At 42.7% G+C, this 17691-nt stretch overlaps 1 protein-coding gene across 10 annotated transcripts in view; it reads left to right on the top strand.

The window, feature by feature from the left end:
- TMEM164 (transmembrane protein 164) overlaps positions 1-17691 on the top strand; it is a 169582-nt gene that overhangs the window by 88909 nt on the left and 62982 nt on the right. For all 10 annotated transcript variants that reach the window (XR_003003664.1, XR_003003663.1, XR_003003662.1 and 7 more), the window contains one exon: positions 246-312. Coding sequence is in view for 7 of the 10 variants with exons in the window: in XM_024748519.1 (XP_024604287.1) it covers positions 246-312 (67 nt within the window). In the remaining 3 variants the exon portion in view is untranslated. The remainder of the gene's footprint in view (positions 1-245; positions 313-17691) is intronic.

Genomic DNA, 17691 nt, shown 5'->3' with positions numbered 1-17691 from the left:
AGCGTGTTCACAAAGTGGTTGGGGGATTTTGAGGTGGCGGTGGTGCTCTTCAGGATATTTCAGTCAATGCAAAATATGCTGCTTTTCATTTATTTCTGCGCGTGTGCCAACTCCAGTGCCATTTTACACAGAGAGCCACTTGTTTACACGCTCTCCCATCTGCCATGGCATAACCTGACACAGTTTTGTCTGCCTCTGCATCAGAGTCAGGGTGTGACCTGCACTTTGTCTCTTTTCCTCTCCAGGCTACAGATGCACATGTTAAATGGAGCTCTTCTTGCCCTGCTGTTTCCTGTGGTAAATACGCGGCTGGTAAGTAACCTCTTCTAGGAACATACCAGCGACATACAAAACGGTATTTGCTTACTCGTCCTTAGCTCACGTGCCCGTTTTAATTTTTTTAATTATTTTTTATTAAAGTATAGTTGATTTACGATATTACATCAGGTTCAGGTGTACAACATAGTGATTCAATATTCTTATAGATTAATCTCCATTTAAGGTTATTATGGAATATTGGCTATATTCTCTGTGCTGTGCAGTATATCTTTATAGCTTATTTATTTTACACATAGTCGTCTCTACCCCTTACCCCTCCATGTAAGTTTTTAAATATCTACACATTCAGTGTTGAGGTTTGATGCAGCCCTGTTTGGATACAGTGGAGCTTGATGGGGCCGAGAGTATTGTGTGGAACTCTAGGGCTTTAATAAGGGTTTAGGCCAGAACCAAAACGGACCAGAAAAGCCTACAGAGGCTCTTGGAAGGGTTTGGTGAAGAGAAAGGGGGCCCCACCCATTCGACAGAGGCTTCTAGGTGCTCTAAGGGCCTCTAGTGTGGACTCAGCCACATTGGTCCAGAATAATCTGCTGGGGAGCCTCAAAGCCAGTCTGCTTTGCCAAAGGCCCCTTTGGGCAAGAACCGGATTTCTTCCCTGTTCCTCCAAACCCACAGGGCAGTCTGGCCCACACGTTCCCCCAGTGGCTAGCCGGTAGAATCCCCCTGTGGCAGGTGGCTGGGTGATGAACCAGTGCAGAGGGAAGCAGAAGCTACAGGAGTGGCTGGGCCCTGTCCTCAGACTCCCATATGTGGGACTGCAGAGGGATTAGCAGGCTGGGTTAGAAAGCTCAGGGAAAGAAATCACCTGTGAAATCCTTCCTACTGCTTTCTGTTTTCATGACTTAAATTTGCCTCGTGCGTTAAGATCATAGTTTAAATCTCATAATGATAACCCTTCCTCTTTGGATAGCATTTCATAGTTTACAAGGTCTTTTCCAATAACAATTGTGTAACGTAGATATTAAGCTGGGTGAGGGCAAGTATTATGGCCTCTTGTTATAGAAGAAACTGACATTCAGGGAGACACACAAATTCTAAGTGGCAGAGTTGGGAGTGGAGACTAAGCCTCAGATCCTACAACCACAGCTACACTTCACTCTCTCTGAGGATTTAGTCACTCCCTCTCCACAAATACTCATGTATACCCTTATGATGGTTATACTTTTCTAGGTGCCTATTATATATACATCATTAAAAATTCCTCCCTCCCTTCCTCCCTCCCTCCCTCCCTCCCTCCCTTCCTTTCTTCCTTCCTTCCTTCCCTCCCTCCCTTTCCCTCTCTGCCCTTCTTCCCCTCTCTAATGGCAGATTTTCTATTATATTTGTTATGACACCTAATACTTTTCAAATAAATGTCAAGCTATAGCCAGCCAGCTTATCAAGAATGTCCAAGTAACTTTCCTTAACATTGAAATTTCTTTGATGAGCTCTCTCTTAACTAGCGATTCCAATCACTCTGGTAAATAATCTTGGTCCTCTTTTTCTAAAATGAAGCCGATAAAAGCTCACAATGGTGGCTCCATTTGCATATGTCTTGACAATTGGCTTTGGTCTTGGTCTGGTTATTTTAAGTGGTTGGGACCACTCCTGGGTTACCCTGGCTTTCCAGACTTTTTGCTTTGCAACCCCTTATTTGAACTCAGACCTCTTATTTAACTTAAAATAAGACACAGGAAGGTAGGCAACTCTTTAAGCCTGATGATCCAGTTAGGCAGGAAGTCAGCTTTTGACTTCTCTTTTGCCCTTCCTTCCTTCTTGGCCCTTCATCTTTTTAATCCTTTTTATCCTAATTAGCTATAATGAGGAAACAAGGAAAGTAGGATGAACTAATTGGTGTGTATTCCAGTAACACAGACATACATACACTCACATATATAAAGACAGAGAGTGAGGGAGTTGGAGGAAGTTGCCACAGTCAGCTAAAGGATTTGGGTCATCAGTGAATTTCCATGTGCTGTAGTACTCTGTCCTGTGCCTCATTGGCACTGGGGTTTGCAGACCAGCTAGAGAATACCCAGATCCAACTTCCTCCTGGTTCTTCATCTTAGAAGCTGACACCTTAGAAGAAGGAACGTGTATTCCAATGGCCCATATTACAAGTAAGTGCTCTTTGCCTCCAGGATTTCAGAGTAGGTCTCTTTCTGGCTTCAGATGAAGTGTCTCAAGGGCGATTTCCCTTTTGTTTCTTGGAGGGAAGGAGGGGAAATGCATCATGAAACTATTATTAGATCAGCAGAGAGCTGAAAGCTTGTCTGGTCTAATCTTCTAGAGGGGGAACTCAGATGGATAAATGACTTGCCTAAAAAGCCAAGGTGGGTGCGCCTCGAACCCAGGTCTCCTGACTCAGACTTCAGAGCCCTTTTCCTGTTGTCTGATTGAAATTCAGTGTGAGTTTGAATACTAGTGAGTCAAGATGCTGGAGATGCTGCTTAGCTTCTCTCCATCTAAAAGCGTTGGGTCATAGGCTTCTTTGATAAGTTGATGAGGACCATAGAGCCTCTTCCCAGATGTGCAGAGACAGGTTTGCATACAATTTCAGGGGGGACACAGACTGCCACCTCCTGCCCCTTTTGCCCATAAGCCCATCCATGGATCCCATGTTAAGATCCCTCCAGCCCAAGCTGTCAGTAGTCCATGGCTTGGAGAATAGATGAGCTGCCTATTTTGTGAGCTCCTTGTTATAGCCAGTGGCTTTTTGGTCTGATGGTGATGGGGTTCCTTATCTATGCCTGGGACTTTGCAAAGAATGTCATCCACGCCAGGCTAAACCACCTTCTGGAAAGTGCAAGCCAAGAGGCTGGGGGCGGGGTGGGTTAAGTAGGGTGCCTATGGAACTTGGCTGCATATTAGCTTTTGAGTTATAGCTCTTACCTTGCAAAGCTGGTGGTCTGGTCCTCAGAATGAGGCACTGGGCCCAAGCTGCATCCCCAGACCTGTGCCTTTTGCCCTGAAATGCCCATGACAGTTTCTTATAAATGCGATGTGTTCTGAGCAAGGGAGATTGGAAACAGAAAAGAAACTGTATCAGCCCCCTTCTCAGACCAGAGACTCTGGCCTGGCCAGTATTTATGTTTGCAGCCATCTGTCTTCTACTAGAATAATAAGGAGAAGAAGAATAATGATTCTTTTCATCGAGCTCCTTTCTTCTTCAAGGCTCAAAGCCTCAAGTATATTATTATTTCATTATCAAAATTGCCCATTATTGTGTATCCATGTTGATCTGTTACATTAGTTCCTTTTTTCCTCCTTTACCACCCCTCCCCTTTTACCCAGTTCTTTTGCTCTGTTAGATGGTTCTCCTGAATGTTCCTAACTCGCAGACTGAGTGGAAGAGGTTAGTAATGATTTTTTCATTACTGGGGTGACTACTCCCCATCCACAATCATTATTTCAATGTTCTTGGGATGTAACTGCTGCCGGCACACCTTGTACCCATGTGGGCTTCTGGGAAAACTTTGCTGTCACCAATGCAGATCGGCTCTCACTCTGCTGATTGGCATATTGAAACATGCTAATTGACCTAGAAAAGTTATTTCTGTGAGTGGGAAATTGAGCTATTTTAAAAAGTTAGAGTTTGGGGTTTTGGACCTGAACTACGGACAGAACGTCCCTTTTTTTTTTTTTTTTTTTTTGCATTTTTGAAACAGAAAAATTGTACATTACAAATACAAGACATTTTAGGATAATTTTGAGGGTTTTTTTTAAAGTAATGTGACCGATAAGTTAATGTAATTTTTAGCTATCTGAATTCTTTTTCTTATTTAAGCTCAAAGAAGTAAAACTATAATTCCCTTTGCTTTCTTAATAGTACTTAAAATAGAAAAAGCTTGTTTTCAGAAGAGGCCTTAGCTTTCTGAAGAATTGATTTGGGCAAAATTGCGCCTCAACCTTCTACAAACACCAGCGTGTTTCTGATCAGATGAGTGCCAAGTGTGCAGGGATGCGGAAGGTGGTGAGAAGGCCTGGGCTTCCGCCAAATTCTAGGGCCTGCCCTAGAATATGTCTAATTGCTGCCTGTACTTCAAGATTAACCTCTGAGGGTCTTACATCCTCCATGAATACAGCCCAGCCATACCAGTCAGTCCAGATTTTTATTGAGCACTTAACACAGAAAAGTTAAGTGCTTTTGTGCCGTATGCTGCAGGAGATGTGCCGTATGCTGCAGGAGATGCAAAAGCAACCAGAATACATTCCTGGCCTTCAAGGAACTTGCAGTTTAGTTAGAAAGATGAGGCATAAGTGCCTGAGAGGTGATGGCAATGTTAGAGTCAAAATGGTGAAAAAGGAAAATTGCAAAAGGCAATTCAGGCTCAATCGCTAAATTGCAGTTGTTCTGACCTCTAAGAAACGGGAAAAGGATTAATATTAGCAGCATTTTTTGAGCACCTACCATGTGCCAGGCGATTTATGGATGTTCTTATTTAATTCTCACAAGAACCCGATTTTCCCTATGAGGAAACTGAAGTTCAAAGAAGCTAAATGACTTGCTCAGGGTTACGTGGTTTGTAGGTACTAAAGGTAAACCCGAGGACTTTGCACTCTAATGCATTGTCTCCTGGAGAGGTCGGTCGTTGGATGCAGTGGTCCAGAAAGGCTTCATGGAGAAGTAAAGCCTGAACCAAACCTTGAAATGCTATTAGAATGTGCTTGCAAATTGCAGAGGAAGGAGGTAGTTCAACCAAAGGAATGCCGGGGCCAGCGGCGTGGAGGTAGGAGCCAGTAAACTCCTCATCGAGAGTCTGAAGAGCAGAGTGGAGAGTCATGAACTCCAGTTCGTATATATAGACTTTGCCCCTTATTTGCCAATCACCAGAAGACATCCCGTGACACCGCTTCTGTCACATCTTCTAGCCCTTGTAGTGTTTAGATTTTATGTGTATTTCTTAGCTTTTCCACCACTACTAAGAATTCCTTGCAAGTAGATGGGACTTTGCAACCACAAAAGCAAGCCAAATGCTGAGATGCTGAGGTTTGCCACAGAGAAAAATTTATTCACAAGGCAGCCAAGCAAGGAGAGCAAATCTCAAATCCACCTCCCGCAAGGCGAGGGGCTCAGGATATTTATGGGACAAGGAAGGAGGGTGGTCTGAGGCCTGGGGTAAAATGATTGGTGGCAAGAAGGTGAAGTAATCTGTGTTCTGTGCAAGTGTATCTGAGTTACATGCTTCTTCATGGACTGCATGTTCAGAAAAATGGTGACCTTAGCACGATCTGAGGGTGGAGTTTTTGGCCCTCTGATATCAAAAGGTTATGCATCAGGCACTCTCAGGCCCAGTTGAATGGTTGGCGGTCTCGACCAGTTTCAACTGGGCAAGACTAGTTCCACGTTCCTGAAAAACAACTTAACACCTCTGTCGGGGGTGGTTAAAGGAGTCTTGTGATATAATCTTTAAGCAGCTTGGAGGGTATACAGTTTGTAAGAATAGTTAAGGCGAGCTTGGTCGGTGAAGGCAGGTTACAGAATATTATTTATTAAGCGAGTTATGGTTTAAGGAATCTAGCTGATGACTGCGCTTGGTTTCATTAGTGTCTCCATTTTACAGGTAGGCCTTAGAAAGTTTAACTAACTTGCCCAGGGACACACAGGAATTGACAGAACTGGCCTGAGAACTTCTGTCTTTCTGATACCAAACCTCATGGGCTTCCTTCCTCCTCTTTCCTAATTGATAAGATTGATTTTCAAGTATTAAGCCAAGTCAAGTCTTTGCAGAAATTTTATACAATATCCATTAGAGATTTGGAGGATTGATTATACTTTCAAGAATTTTTTTTTTTTGCAAAAATAATACACGCTCCTTGAAAAACCATTTAAACAGATGAGTATAAAGAGAAAGCCAATCTTTTAACCCCATCAACTTTCAATCCTGTCCCCCCATGGGTAAGTTGTATTAAGGGTTCGTATATGTTGCCACATTTTTCTTTTGCTCGTAAATGCAGATAAAGATGTTCACATTTCTAGGGTTGTTGGTTTGTTTGGGTCTAGGTTTCTTGCACTACTGGCATTGCACTATAAACATCCCTCCAGAGTATTTTCCTTTAACCTAACAGTAGAATCTGTAATCTCTTCAGGTATGGATGTAGCTCATTCTTTTCCAATAGCTGCTCAGCATTCCATAGTTTCGTTGGACTGTATATTCAGCCTGTTGCCAGGCTCTCAGCACTGCATCGTAACTAGTGTCTTCAGGCAAGGATGGGGTCTTTTGTGGTATCTGTCCCCTGCAGGGCACCCAGCACATCGTAGGTGTCCACAGAGAGTGTAAGTGAATTAGTCAGTCAACTCGAACCTCTGTCTTGCTCAGAGGAATTCCAGGGATCTTTCATACACATGTCCAGGATAAAATCTTAGGTATGAAGACAGAGGGACGATAGATGATATTTTTCCCAGGTGAATTATTTCTTAAACCACTTAAAATAATGATATTTTTAAAAAATTAATAAAATGATGACGTTTTCCTGATTACAGCTGAAGACATATTTACTGAAGAAAATTTGTGCAATACGGAAAAGTAGAAATAGAAAAATAATCACTACCAATGCAAAAGTGGTTGTTTTTCAACGTTTTAACAAGAAAAAAAAAAAACACTACAAAGCATGAGGCTTTTGTGCCTCTGCCGTTACAATTATATAAATGTTTTCTTTACAGAAGTAATATATTCATAATGGAAAAAAAAGAAAATACAGGAAAACACCAAAATAGAACAGAAAACATTGAGCAGTAATAACTGTTCACATTGTTTGCAGCGTATTCTCAAGGTCTTCTTGTCTCTGCCTGGTTGTTAAGAGTTAGCATAATGTAGTGGTCAAGTTGCTGGCCCTGGAGCCAGCCTGTCCTTGCTTTTGTGGCTGGCTCCTCTGCCTTTATTCATGTGACCTTGGGTAAGTTACAAACTTCTGTGACCTCATTTTCTTAAGCTTTTAATAGCTATCTATTTTACGTTTAGTAGTATATATATGTCCATGCCTCTCTCTCACCCTGTCACAGCTTACCCTTCCCCCTCCCCATATCCTCAAGTCCATTCTCTAGTAGGTCTGTGTCTTTATTCCTGTCTTACCCCTAGGTTCTTCATGACATTTTTTTTCTTAGATTCCATATATATCATTTTCTTATCTGTAGATTGGTGCTCAGATGAATTGAGATATGTGGGGTAAGCACTTAGCCCGGTGTCCGGCACATAGTAAGTGTTTAGTAAGTATCAGATGCTGTCGTTGTTACTACTATTCCTAACATTATCTTAGAAATCGAGGCGTGTTCCTATTGGCATGTGCTATTTGATGTTAGCCTTCAGGGCCTTGGCCCCAGCTTCCTGGTTGGGTGATGGTGAAGTGAAGTGGGCTTTGTTTCAGAATTAGCCTTGCCGAGTGAGATTAAAATTCCCTGGCAGGATTTCTTTTCCACGTGGACTAATGGCACCTTTGGTGTTTTTTTTTTTTTTTTGCATTTGTTTCCCAGACAGCCTGTTTGATTAGGGAACTGGCCAGCTCCCTCTCCTCCCTCATGACAGGTGAATTAGGCCCACACCTGGTGCTTCTTCCCATTTGAATGAAACATCGAGACCTTTGGGTTTGTCAGTGACGCCCAAGCCCCCCAACCCATAGGGAAGGTGGCAGCCGTGAATGAGAATGGCAGGCAGTAGCCTCTGCCTCCAGAGCTTAATAGTTCTTTGCCTTGGTTCTATTCCTAAAAAGCGATTAGAAGGCACAGCCTCTGGCTCGTCCAACCAACACTTCTCGCTCAACCTTGAGCGTGTCACACCCCCAAACAGTGTTTCTTTATGCAGTAAAAGCCTTAGCTAGTGGGCGAGTTCACTCTCTCCAGTCTGTGGACCAGTGGTTCTCAACCGTGGCTGTACCGTAGAATCACCAGAGCTAATTCCAAGACCAGAGCCAATTTCAAGACGTAAAGCTTTTCAAAAAGCACCCCAGGCAATTCCAGTGTGCAGCTACTGCTGACTGGGATTTGGGACTCTGACCAAGTTCATTTCACCTCATCAAGCATCAGTTTCCCCATGTGTCAAATGGGCTTAGTGACATCTACCTCACAGATGTTATGGAAGAAAAGATAGCAGACAACAAAAGATAACGAAGAAGAGTTAGCAAAGAGCTTCGAACATTTAAAAGCACTCCACAAATGAATCCTTGCCTATTTCTTTCTCCCTTTAATCATTTTTTTGAGGGGAGTTTAATCGAGATATAGTTTACATAATACAAATTTATCCTTTTAAAGTGTACAATTCAATGTTTAATTTTAGTGTATTACAGAGTTGTCAACCATTGCCACTATTTAATTTTAGAATATTTTCATCATTCCCCAAAAAAGCATTAGTGACATCTCTGCTCTCCCCTCCCTAGACCCTGGCAACCACTAATCTCCTTTCTCTCTCTCAACCACTAATCTCCTGTTGTGGACATCTCATGTAAATGGAATCACATAATATGTAGCCTTTTCTGACTGACTTATTTCACTTAGCATAAAGTTTTCAAGTACATCCAGGTTGTTGCATGTATCAGTACTTCGTTCCTTTTTATGGCTGAATAATATTCCTTTGTACAATATACCACATTTCTAGAAGATTGGAGTATAGATGATTTACAATGTTGTGCTAGCTTCAGTGCTTCAGTTTTTCAGATTCTTTTCCCTTATCGGTCATTACAAAATATCGAGTGTAGTTCCTTGTGCTATACTGTAGGTCCTGTTGGTTGTGTCACATTTTGTTTATCCATTCATCCACTGGTGGACATTTGGGTTGTTTCCACCTTTTGGCTATTGTGAATAGTGCTGCCGTCAATATTTCTGTAAATGTATCTGTTTGACTGCTTTGGGGTATATACCTAGAAGTGGAATTGCTGGGTCATACGGTAACTCCGCGTTTAACCTTTTGAGGAACTGCCAAACTATTTCCCAAAGCAGCTGTCCTCCCAGCCTCCCTTTATGTCCCACGCACCTAGGACCTTGAGTAAAGTGACTGGAGACTTGAAGACAAACTGAGGGTTTATAAGTCCAAGGGGAGGGTGGTCACTTCTGAGTCCCAGTACTGCACTGGTACCAGCTGAGGAAACTTTGATGGTAGGAGCAGGCCAGAGGAGCTGACCCAGCAAAGAAGTTTGGGGCAGGGGAAGTCTTAAGTCAGGAGGTTCTAAAATGCAGTGGATAGTATGTGTATAATTCTATAGATCTGTAATTTTATATTAAAGAAAATGGAGACATATGTAAAAGTAGAAAAAGAAAATTATCCGAGTGCATCCATTACCCAGTTTCAACAATTATCAACTCATAGCCAATGTTTTTTTAATCAATACGCCTTATTCTACCTCAAACTGCTTCCCCCACCCCCATCTTCCCACCACTCACTCTTATACCTGGATGATTTTAAGGGAAATTTCATGTAATTTTAACTATAGATATTTCATTATACATCTTTAAAATATAAGGATATATATATATAACCACAATTCCATTATCATATCTATAATCATTATCAGTAATTCCTTAATATTATCAAATACCCAGTGAGCGGAGCACAGGTTTCTAAGCCAGCCAGCCAGAACACAGTTCCAGTCTTGCTTCCACAACATCAATAGCCCTTCTCTGAGCCTGTTTCATATTGTAAAATGAGGACTATCTTAATAATTCCTAAATCTTCAATAAGGTAATGCATGTAAAGTGCTTACCACAATGCCTGATGCACAATAGTAAATGCTCAAAACTCACCAATCCAGAGCCATACCTGCACCATCTGGCCCTCACCCCCCTGGAAGCAATATTCCTCTGCCTTGGTCATCCCAGGACCAGGTACCAGGCAACCAGGGACCACTCCTATCGCTTAGAGCCTGCTGTAATTATTCAAACTAAGCAGTCCTAACTTGTTACCCTGCCCTGCCTTGCCTGTCCTGCAGAAATGCAGAAACTAATGAAGGCCATGGCCTAGGCTCTCCCCTCGCTACTGTCCCTTTGCCTCCTGACCAACACTGGTGCTTCCCCGTGTGGCTCTGCACGGCGTGGGTGCCTCCTATTTCTGACCTATGAGTATGATGAACCTTGTTTTCCTCAAAAAAAAATAGTAAAAATAGTAAGTGCTCAATAAAGTTTAGCTAAAATTATTATTTATTAATAATGTAAAATATCTGAGTTGCTATTAAGGTACCTTTAAGAATGGTTTTGGCTTAGAATCAAGAAGCAGATTTGGGGCCTTGCCAACAAGGCAAGGGGGAAAAGAAAACCCAAACCAAAAGATGGCTGAAAAAGCTACAGAACACTGGCATATATAGTTTATTCCCCCTGAGATTCCCGTTCATGGCGGTAGAAGCATGTGCATGTTAAAGAGAGAGGCGAGCGGGCTGGGACATAGGGTGCGGTGCCCGCTTTGGAACAGATTCCTTGCTCAAGAAATGAAGCCCCGAGTAACCTGGGCGGCTATGGGCTTAAAGCTCCACCTTGTGGGGACTGGTGCACGAGCTACCCTGCATCTGTGCCTGAGGTCTGGGAATGGAAGGCAGCCTCATCCTGCTGGGTTGCCCTTAGAATCATTCCCCTGCTTCTGGGGCGGGCTTGCTCTCTGCTGCCTGTTCCAGGCATCAGCTGACAGCTTTTTTTTAATAAAAATGGAACCCAAAGGAGGGATGATAAGGTATCTGATTTTAACCCAAAGTGAGAGAACACCAGATGTTTCATTCTGTCTGAAGGTTCGAGGGAGGAAAAGCAATTAGCAGCTGCTACTGATTTAGCAACAGACACCTGCTAAATGAAAATCTGTAAAACCGGTCAGGCTTGGCACCAGAAGTGCATACGCTGCTTCTCAGGCATTTCTGGGAATTGTAAATTATGTTGGCCCAAAATAGGCGGGGGTAGGGAGATATAGAGGGGGGCTCTAAAGAAGCGGAACATGTCCATATAGACCAAGGAGTATGCTTTTTTTTTTAAGATGACAGCCACTTAGAAATGGCTATTTGGAGGGTGAATGGAGAGGAAGAGAAGACCATGAATCTTCCAGAAGCTGCCTGGTTCCTCCCTGCTTCTGGTCTGACTCACAGGCTGCCCTCTGTGGGGACCGTCCCATGGGAGCAGAGGTCCGGCTGACAGGAGGGTGGGGGGAATGCTGCTTCCCTCCCCCTGCTGATCCAGAGCCCACCCCTCTCCTCCTTCGAGGGCGGTGAGTCTCAAAGCAGGAGAAACCCACAACTCTCGGATTCACAGCAGCTCCCTGCCCTGTGACAGGTACAGACTGGTGGCTCCAGGAGCCACCAGGACATCTTTGGCCGGGAAAGGGGTTTATCCGTAACTTTCTGATTTCCAGGATTCGTTTCCAAGTAGCCATGAATACTGCTCTCCACTTCCATTTTCCCGAGGCACACTGAAACGCAACCAGTGGATACGGTAATTGATGAAGAGGGCTTTAGGGATGTGTGTGCGTGCGCATGTGTAGCCGATGACAAAGAGGGCTAATTTGTAGGTGATCTAGACTGTGTCAGAAGAATTGGGCCACTCCCATTTGGGTATGGAACCACATTCACTGTGTGTAGCTGCTGTTTTCCTGCTCTCCAAGCTAGGCCAGAAGCCAGCTGCAACTTGGGCCAAAGGGATGGGCCCTGTTCTGTTTCCAATCTTGAGCAAAGGGATGGCGACTTGCTCTGCGGAGCAGAGACCAGGGGGGTTGCTGTTGGCAGACGCAGGGCCAGAGCTGTCCATTGTAAAATACGGCCTGGAACTTTATCCTGGCAGGCTGCTTTCATGTGGTTAAAGACTAAACTCTTAGTTCCAAAGGTGGAACCAGGGAAGATTCTTTTTCCTTTAACTGAGTAGGCCCTTAGACAAGAAGAGTCGTTCCAGATGTGATTCAGTTTTACTTCGCCTGCCCTGCAATGCCAGTGCAGGAGGGAAGAAGGACCAGGGAGGCAAGGGTAGCGGGAGAGCTAGGATCCCCACTGTCCAGCCAGAACTGGGGGAGCACCCACCTCCTCTGGTCAGGGGCTAGACAGCCTTCCCATCAGTCAGCTCCCATACGTGGAATAACCACAGCACAAATACGTGTCCTGTGACAACAGGCTGACCTAGAGGGAGATGCAGGGACCCTGTCTATGATGGCATACACGAGGTGCACTCATGGCTCTTATTGAAGCAGCCAGGGATTACTGGGCTACGTGTACAAGTCATCCAGCCATTACACTCTTTTAATAGTTCAAACTAGTTTGTGTGTCACAATTCAGATGACCTCTCAGCGCAGAATTACTTATTCTCCTTTAGAACCTAAGACCTATAAGGCCTCAACTCATTGGAGGAATAATTTTGATCCCTGGTGACCAAAGGAAGCTGTCTCATCCCGAGGTGGTATTTTCTTGGAGGGTCCAGGCCTTCCATAAGGAGTTTGTTTCTCCAGGGACCCTGCTGATGAAGGGGGTTGGGTAGAGCGTGAGCCTCCACTCATCCCAACCTCCAGCACACAGAGGAGAGTCTGCTTCTTAGCACAGATGTGACTGCTGGATGTCACTTGGTCTGCCACCATTTGATACAGGTTGTAAACTCCAGGTTGGAGCATTTTGTCTTTTTTTTTCCCCTTCAGTCTAGCCTTTTGGGGGGATTTATTGGATATTTTCCCTTTACTAGTTTAGAAGTTATACACACTATTTCAGTTATTGTTTTTTTTAATGTTTATCCTACCAATGTTAACATAAATACCCAGTTCTAGAGTCAGTCAGACTTTTTCTCTCAAATAATACAAGGATCTTATAACATTTTTGGGGGCATAGTTTTACTGAGTTTATTCACATAACATAAAATTCACTCATTTAAAGTGTAGGATGTAAAGTTTTTTAGTATATTCACAGAATCGTGCAACCATCACTACAATTAATTTTTAGAACATTTTTATCAACCCCAAAAGGAAAGTGTAACTGCTTAGCTATCATCTCTCTGTCCCCTTACAGCGCTCCCCAACCCCTGCCCGCCCCCAGCCCTAAGTAACAACTGATCTAATATTCTATCTCTATAGATTGGCCTGTTCTGGACATTTCCTATTAATGGAATCATAAAATATTTGTCCTTCTGTGTCTGGCTTCTTTCACTTAGCATAATGTTTGAAAAATTTTTATCGGAGCATAGTTGATTTACAGTGTTGTGTTAGTTTCAGGTGTACAGCAAAGTGAATCACTTATACATATACATATATCCATTAGCATAATGTTTTGAAGATTCATCCATGTTGTAGCATCTATTAATATTCCACTTCTTTATACTGGCTAATAAATTTCAGTTGTATGGATATGCCATATTGTTTTTTATCCATTCACCTGTTGGTAGACATTTGGATTGTTTCCGCTTTATGGCTGTTGTGAATAATGCTGCTATGAACATTGATGTGTAACTTTCTGTGTAGACATGTTTTTGTTTTTGTTCTTTTTTACTCCTGGGTATATCCATAGGAGTGTATATGCTGAGAAATGGGGTTACAACCTGATTCTTTTGCATGTGGACCTTATAATATTTTAACTCTATTCATCACCCTCAACTTATATGCTTACGTTGTCATGTATTTTAATTCTGTATTATTTTAGCTTTTCTTTTAAAAATAATGCAAGACATTATTATTTTATGAAAAAAATGTTCATTTAGATTTACCTACGTAATTACCACTTTCTTTGCTCATTATTTTGTATTGTGTCTATTTGACATTAGTTTGCCTTTGCTGGAATTATATTCTTTAGAATTCCCTTTAGAGATGATCCACTGATGACAAACCCTCTTAGTTTTTCTTTGCCTAAAAATGTTTGTATTCCTTCTTCATTCTTGAAAGATATTTTCACTGGATATAAAATTCTTGGTTCATAAGTATTTTTCTCCCAGCACGGTGAAGATGTAATTTTACTATATTCTGTCTTCCACTGTTGCCTTGAAAAGTCATTGGTCAGTCTTAACTTTCACTCCTTGGAAAGTAATCTCTTTCCTTTCTGATTGGTTTTAAGATCTTCTCTTTGTCTTTGGCGTTCTGCAGTTTTACTAGGGTTTGTTTCAATGTTTATTTGTTCTGGCTTATTCTGTTTGAGAGTCTGTGGGTACATGTCGTTCTTCAGGTTTCTGAACATTCTTAGCTATTATGCCTTCAGCTATTTTGTCTGTCTCCTCTTCTTCTTCTGGGACTATGTTTAGAGTTATGTTAGTTCATCTTACTCTGTCTTCCACATCTCTTAATCCTTTTTGTTCCTATCTTCCACTATGCCTTGTCTACTATGTTGCATTTTGGATAATTTCTTCAGCTCTATATTCCACTTATCTCTTTAGCTGTCTAATCAGTAACTAAACATATCAGTTAAAACTATCCATAGAGTTGTTAATTTCACTTATTTTTCCCTTTTCCAAACCTAAACATAGTCTATAACTATTCTGAGGTGCTTAAAGCTCTGTTTTTACTGGCTCTTGGCTTATTTACTTGTGTGTTTAGGTTGTGTTTTAAATATTACTGTCGTTATTGTTCTTTTATTGTACACTGCTTATTTTCTTTAAAATGTTATTTGTGGGAATTTTTTGAGTCCTGGATTTCTCTAGAGAGGATTTGTCTTTGTTCTTGCCAGGCACTTGAGGGCTACCAGTCTGGAATCATGCTAAATAAAACTCTCAGCCTAACATTTTTGGATTACCCAAGTAGTATAAATTTAGAGTGCAAACCCACACGAGGGCTGGCTTCTGGTTCCAGGATTTTAGTGGAGCTAACTAGTTTCTTCCCCTACTACCCCAACTCATCGTTAAGATTTGAGACTGGATTTTCCTTACCATTCTAGGGGTGGGGTAATTTGTATTTGCAGTATACCTTTACACTGAAGTGTGGCTTTTTCGGGTCATAGATCTCTTTAAGTACTAACTAGCTTTTGTTATTACCAGAAATGGAAGTCCGGGTCTTGTTTCCCAGCCCTCTTATGTCTGTGTCCTTCCTGTTGGGGGCAGTCAGGAGGATGTTCTAATTCTATTCACTGGTTTGGCCATCTATCTGTTCTCAGTGCTCTCCTGAAATATCTCTATATAAGTTGATAAATACCTACTATATGTCTGTCTAGTATTGTACTAAGTTCTATGAGGTATCTGGTAGCTATTTAACCTGTCATGTAGCTAACAAAACACTAATATTAGAGGTCATGAGCCTTTGGGGCACTGATTTAAACCATCTTTTGATTTCTGAGCCCTTCTAAACCCTAGAAATCAGCATTTAGAGTGAGGTGGATGTAAGTGCATGAAGGCAGGGACCGTTTGTATCTTGTTCATAATAGTTGACACATAATAGGTGCTTAATATATATTTGTGGATTGATTGATTGATTGAATGAATGAATATGTTGGTGTCTGGGAGGTCATGGAGGTAGATTCCAGTGTTGATTAGTTCCCTCGGCAATATAGTTAGAAGATTCCAGGTCTGGGTTCACATAGTGGGTATGGAAGAGAGAGGATAATATTTCAGTAGCAGGGGATCAAACCATCATGGATTTGAGTCATTTGTAAATCAAGGGTTTCCTCTGTACTGTAAAGGGCCTCAGCACATATCAGGGTACTATAATGTAGGTCAGTGGGTAGGAACATGGACTCTGGAGTCAGATTGCCTGTCTTATATCCAGACTCTGTAACTAACCTTGGGCCAGTTATTAATCTCTCTGTGTCTTAATTCCTTCGTGCAAAGAAAGGGGGTTATAGCATTTATCTTATAGAGTTGTTTTAAGTGTTAGTTAATACAGGTACTCAGACTTCTGGAGGCTGACCATCCTAGTAGGTCGAAAGGATTCTTTCGCTAAAAGTTAGTGACGAAAATAAAGATTCTGCACATTCTCTGTGTGTTGGATTAGCCAGGAGCTGCTGTGAGTCTTAAGTTTATCACCCTTTGGTGCTCGTAGAAAACCTGGGAGCAGGCTTGGAGACTGGGAAGGGATTGAGAATGGGAGAGTTAAACAGAAGAGAAGAAAAGAAGTAGAAAGAGAAGTGAGCAGAGTCTACTCATGTCAGGAGGTTGTCAAATACCATCTTTTGGCCTCTTCTCAAGGGTCATGCCTCAAGGGGTCATGTGACATTTGCCTCCCCTTGATTTAGGGATTCCTGAACCTGGCTCCAGCTTGTAGCTTGTAGCCTGGTGTTGGAGACAACAGGGTAGGGAGGCCTGCCTTACAGACGGCTGCCTGGCGCACTGGTTGCCTTCAAGCAAGGGCCCCCAAGGAGTAGAAGATTAACCAGACTCCATGGTTGGTTGGTTGAGGGAAGTGGGCTGTTTACTGAGTGCCCTTGAGCTGTCTTGACTGGGCTAAGAGCCAAATCTCAGATGTGTTTGTCCCTCCCTTTGCTCTAGTGCTAGTGTGGGGTTGGCCTTATTTCAAGCCATCTGATGCTCAAGTCCTTTGAAGGCGCTAAAATCGAGCCAGATGGCATCACAGACTGCTTGGGCTGATGAGGGACTGGAAGTTTAGTACCTTTCCTCTCGTCCCTTCCACTCTGCATGGCTCACATTTTCTGTGTGGAATCTGTAACCCAAGGCCGAGGAGAATGAGGCCTTGGTCCTGTCAGTGGTGCAAAAGGTCCTCATGGGTCCCCTTGTCACACACCCTGAGCAGGGAGGCCAGCCCTGGCTCAGTCATTCCGCAGGTGTGGTTTGGCCTCCACACACAAGCTGACTGTCTTTTGACTTGTAGCTGCCCTGGTTCCTCTGTAGGGCTTTTGAACAATCTCTGTCATTAGCCTTTCCCCTGAGTTCTGTGGAGAGAGCCATACAAATATTTACTTTCCCTCCTTGAGTAAAAAGTCAAATAACGTGTTCAGGGCTAGACTTCTATGTCCTGAAGTACCTTCTTGTGTACTCAAAGCTTCTCTCCTTTTTCCACATGAAATTCGAGCTTTGGCTCAGCCTGAAGAAGTAGTAAATCTGGTTTTGGTGACTGTGGAGCCCCCCCTGGGGTCTTGGATGGCTAGTGCCCATATGGTGGTAGCTGGGGGTAGGGCCAGGCCTTCAGGCTTCATAGTAGACCCTATTTCTGTTCCATCAGGGGAACAGCCTGGTGTTTTGATATATAATAGACAGCAGTGGTTTTAAGATTATGCATTCTGGAGCCAGGTTGCCTGGGTTCACATCCTGGCTCAGCCTTGAGACCTTGGGCAAGTTATTGAATGAAACCGCTACCGCTTTTTCTTTTTAAACAGACCTTTGGTGCAAAGGTCTGTTTCAATCATATTTATAATTCTCGATTCATAACAAGTTTCAACATTGGTCCGTTTATGGCATGCTTTAATTTTATTCATGAGTACATTTATTTATTCATGGAGAGTATTATAAACAACTATGAACTCAACCCAACAACTAGCCACGTTGATAATAACTTACAGACGTGAGCCTATGTG

This window comes from Neophocaena asiaeorientalis, unplaced genomic scaffold (genome assembly GCF_003031525.2).
Source record: "Neophocaena asiaeorientalis asiaeorientalis breed wild unplaced genomic scaffold, Neophocaena_asiaeorientalis_V1.1 scaffold41, whole genome shotgun sequence".
NCBI classification, from domain to species: Eukaryota; Metazoa; Chordata; class Mammalia; order Artiodactyla; family Phocoenidae; genus Neophocaena; species Neophocaena asiaeorientalis.
The sequence above is the reverse complement of the archived record's forward strand: the minus strand, read 5'-3'. Positions and strand labels throughout refer to the sequence as shown.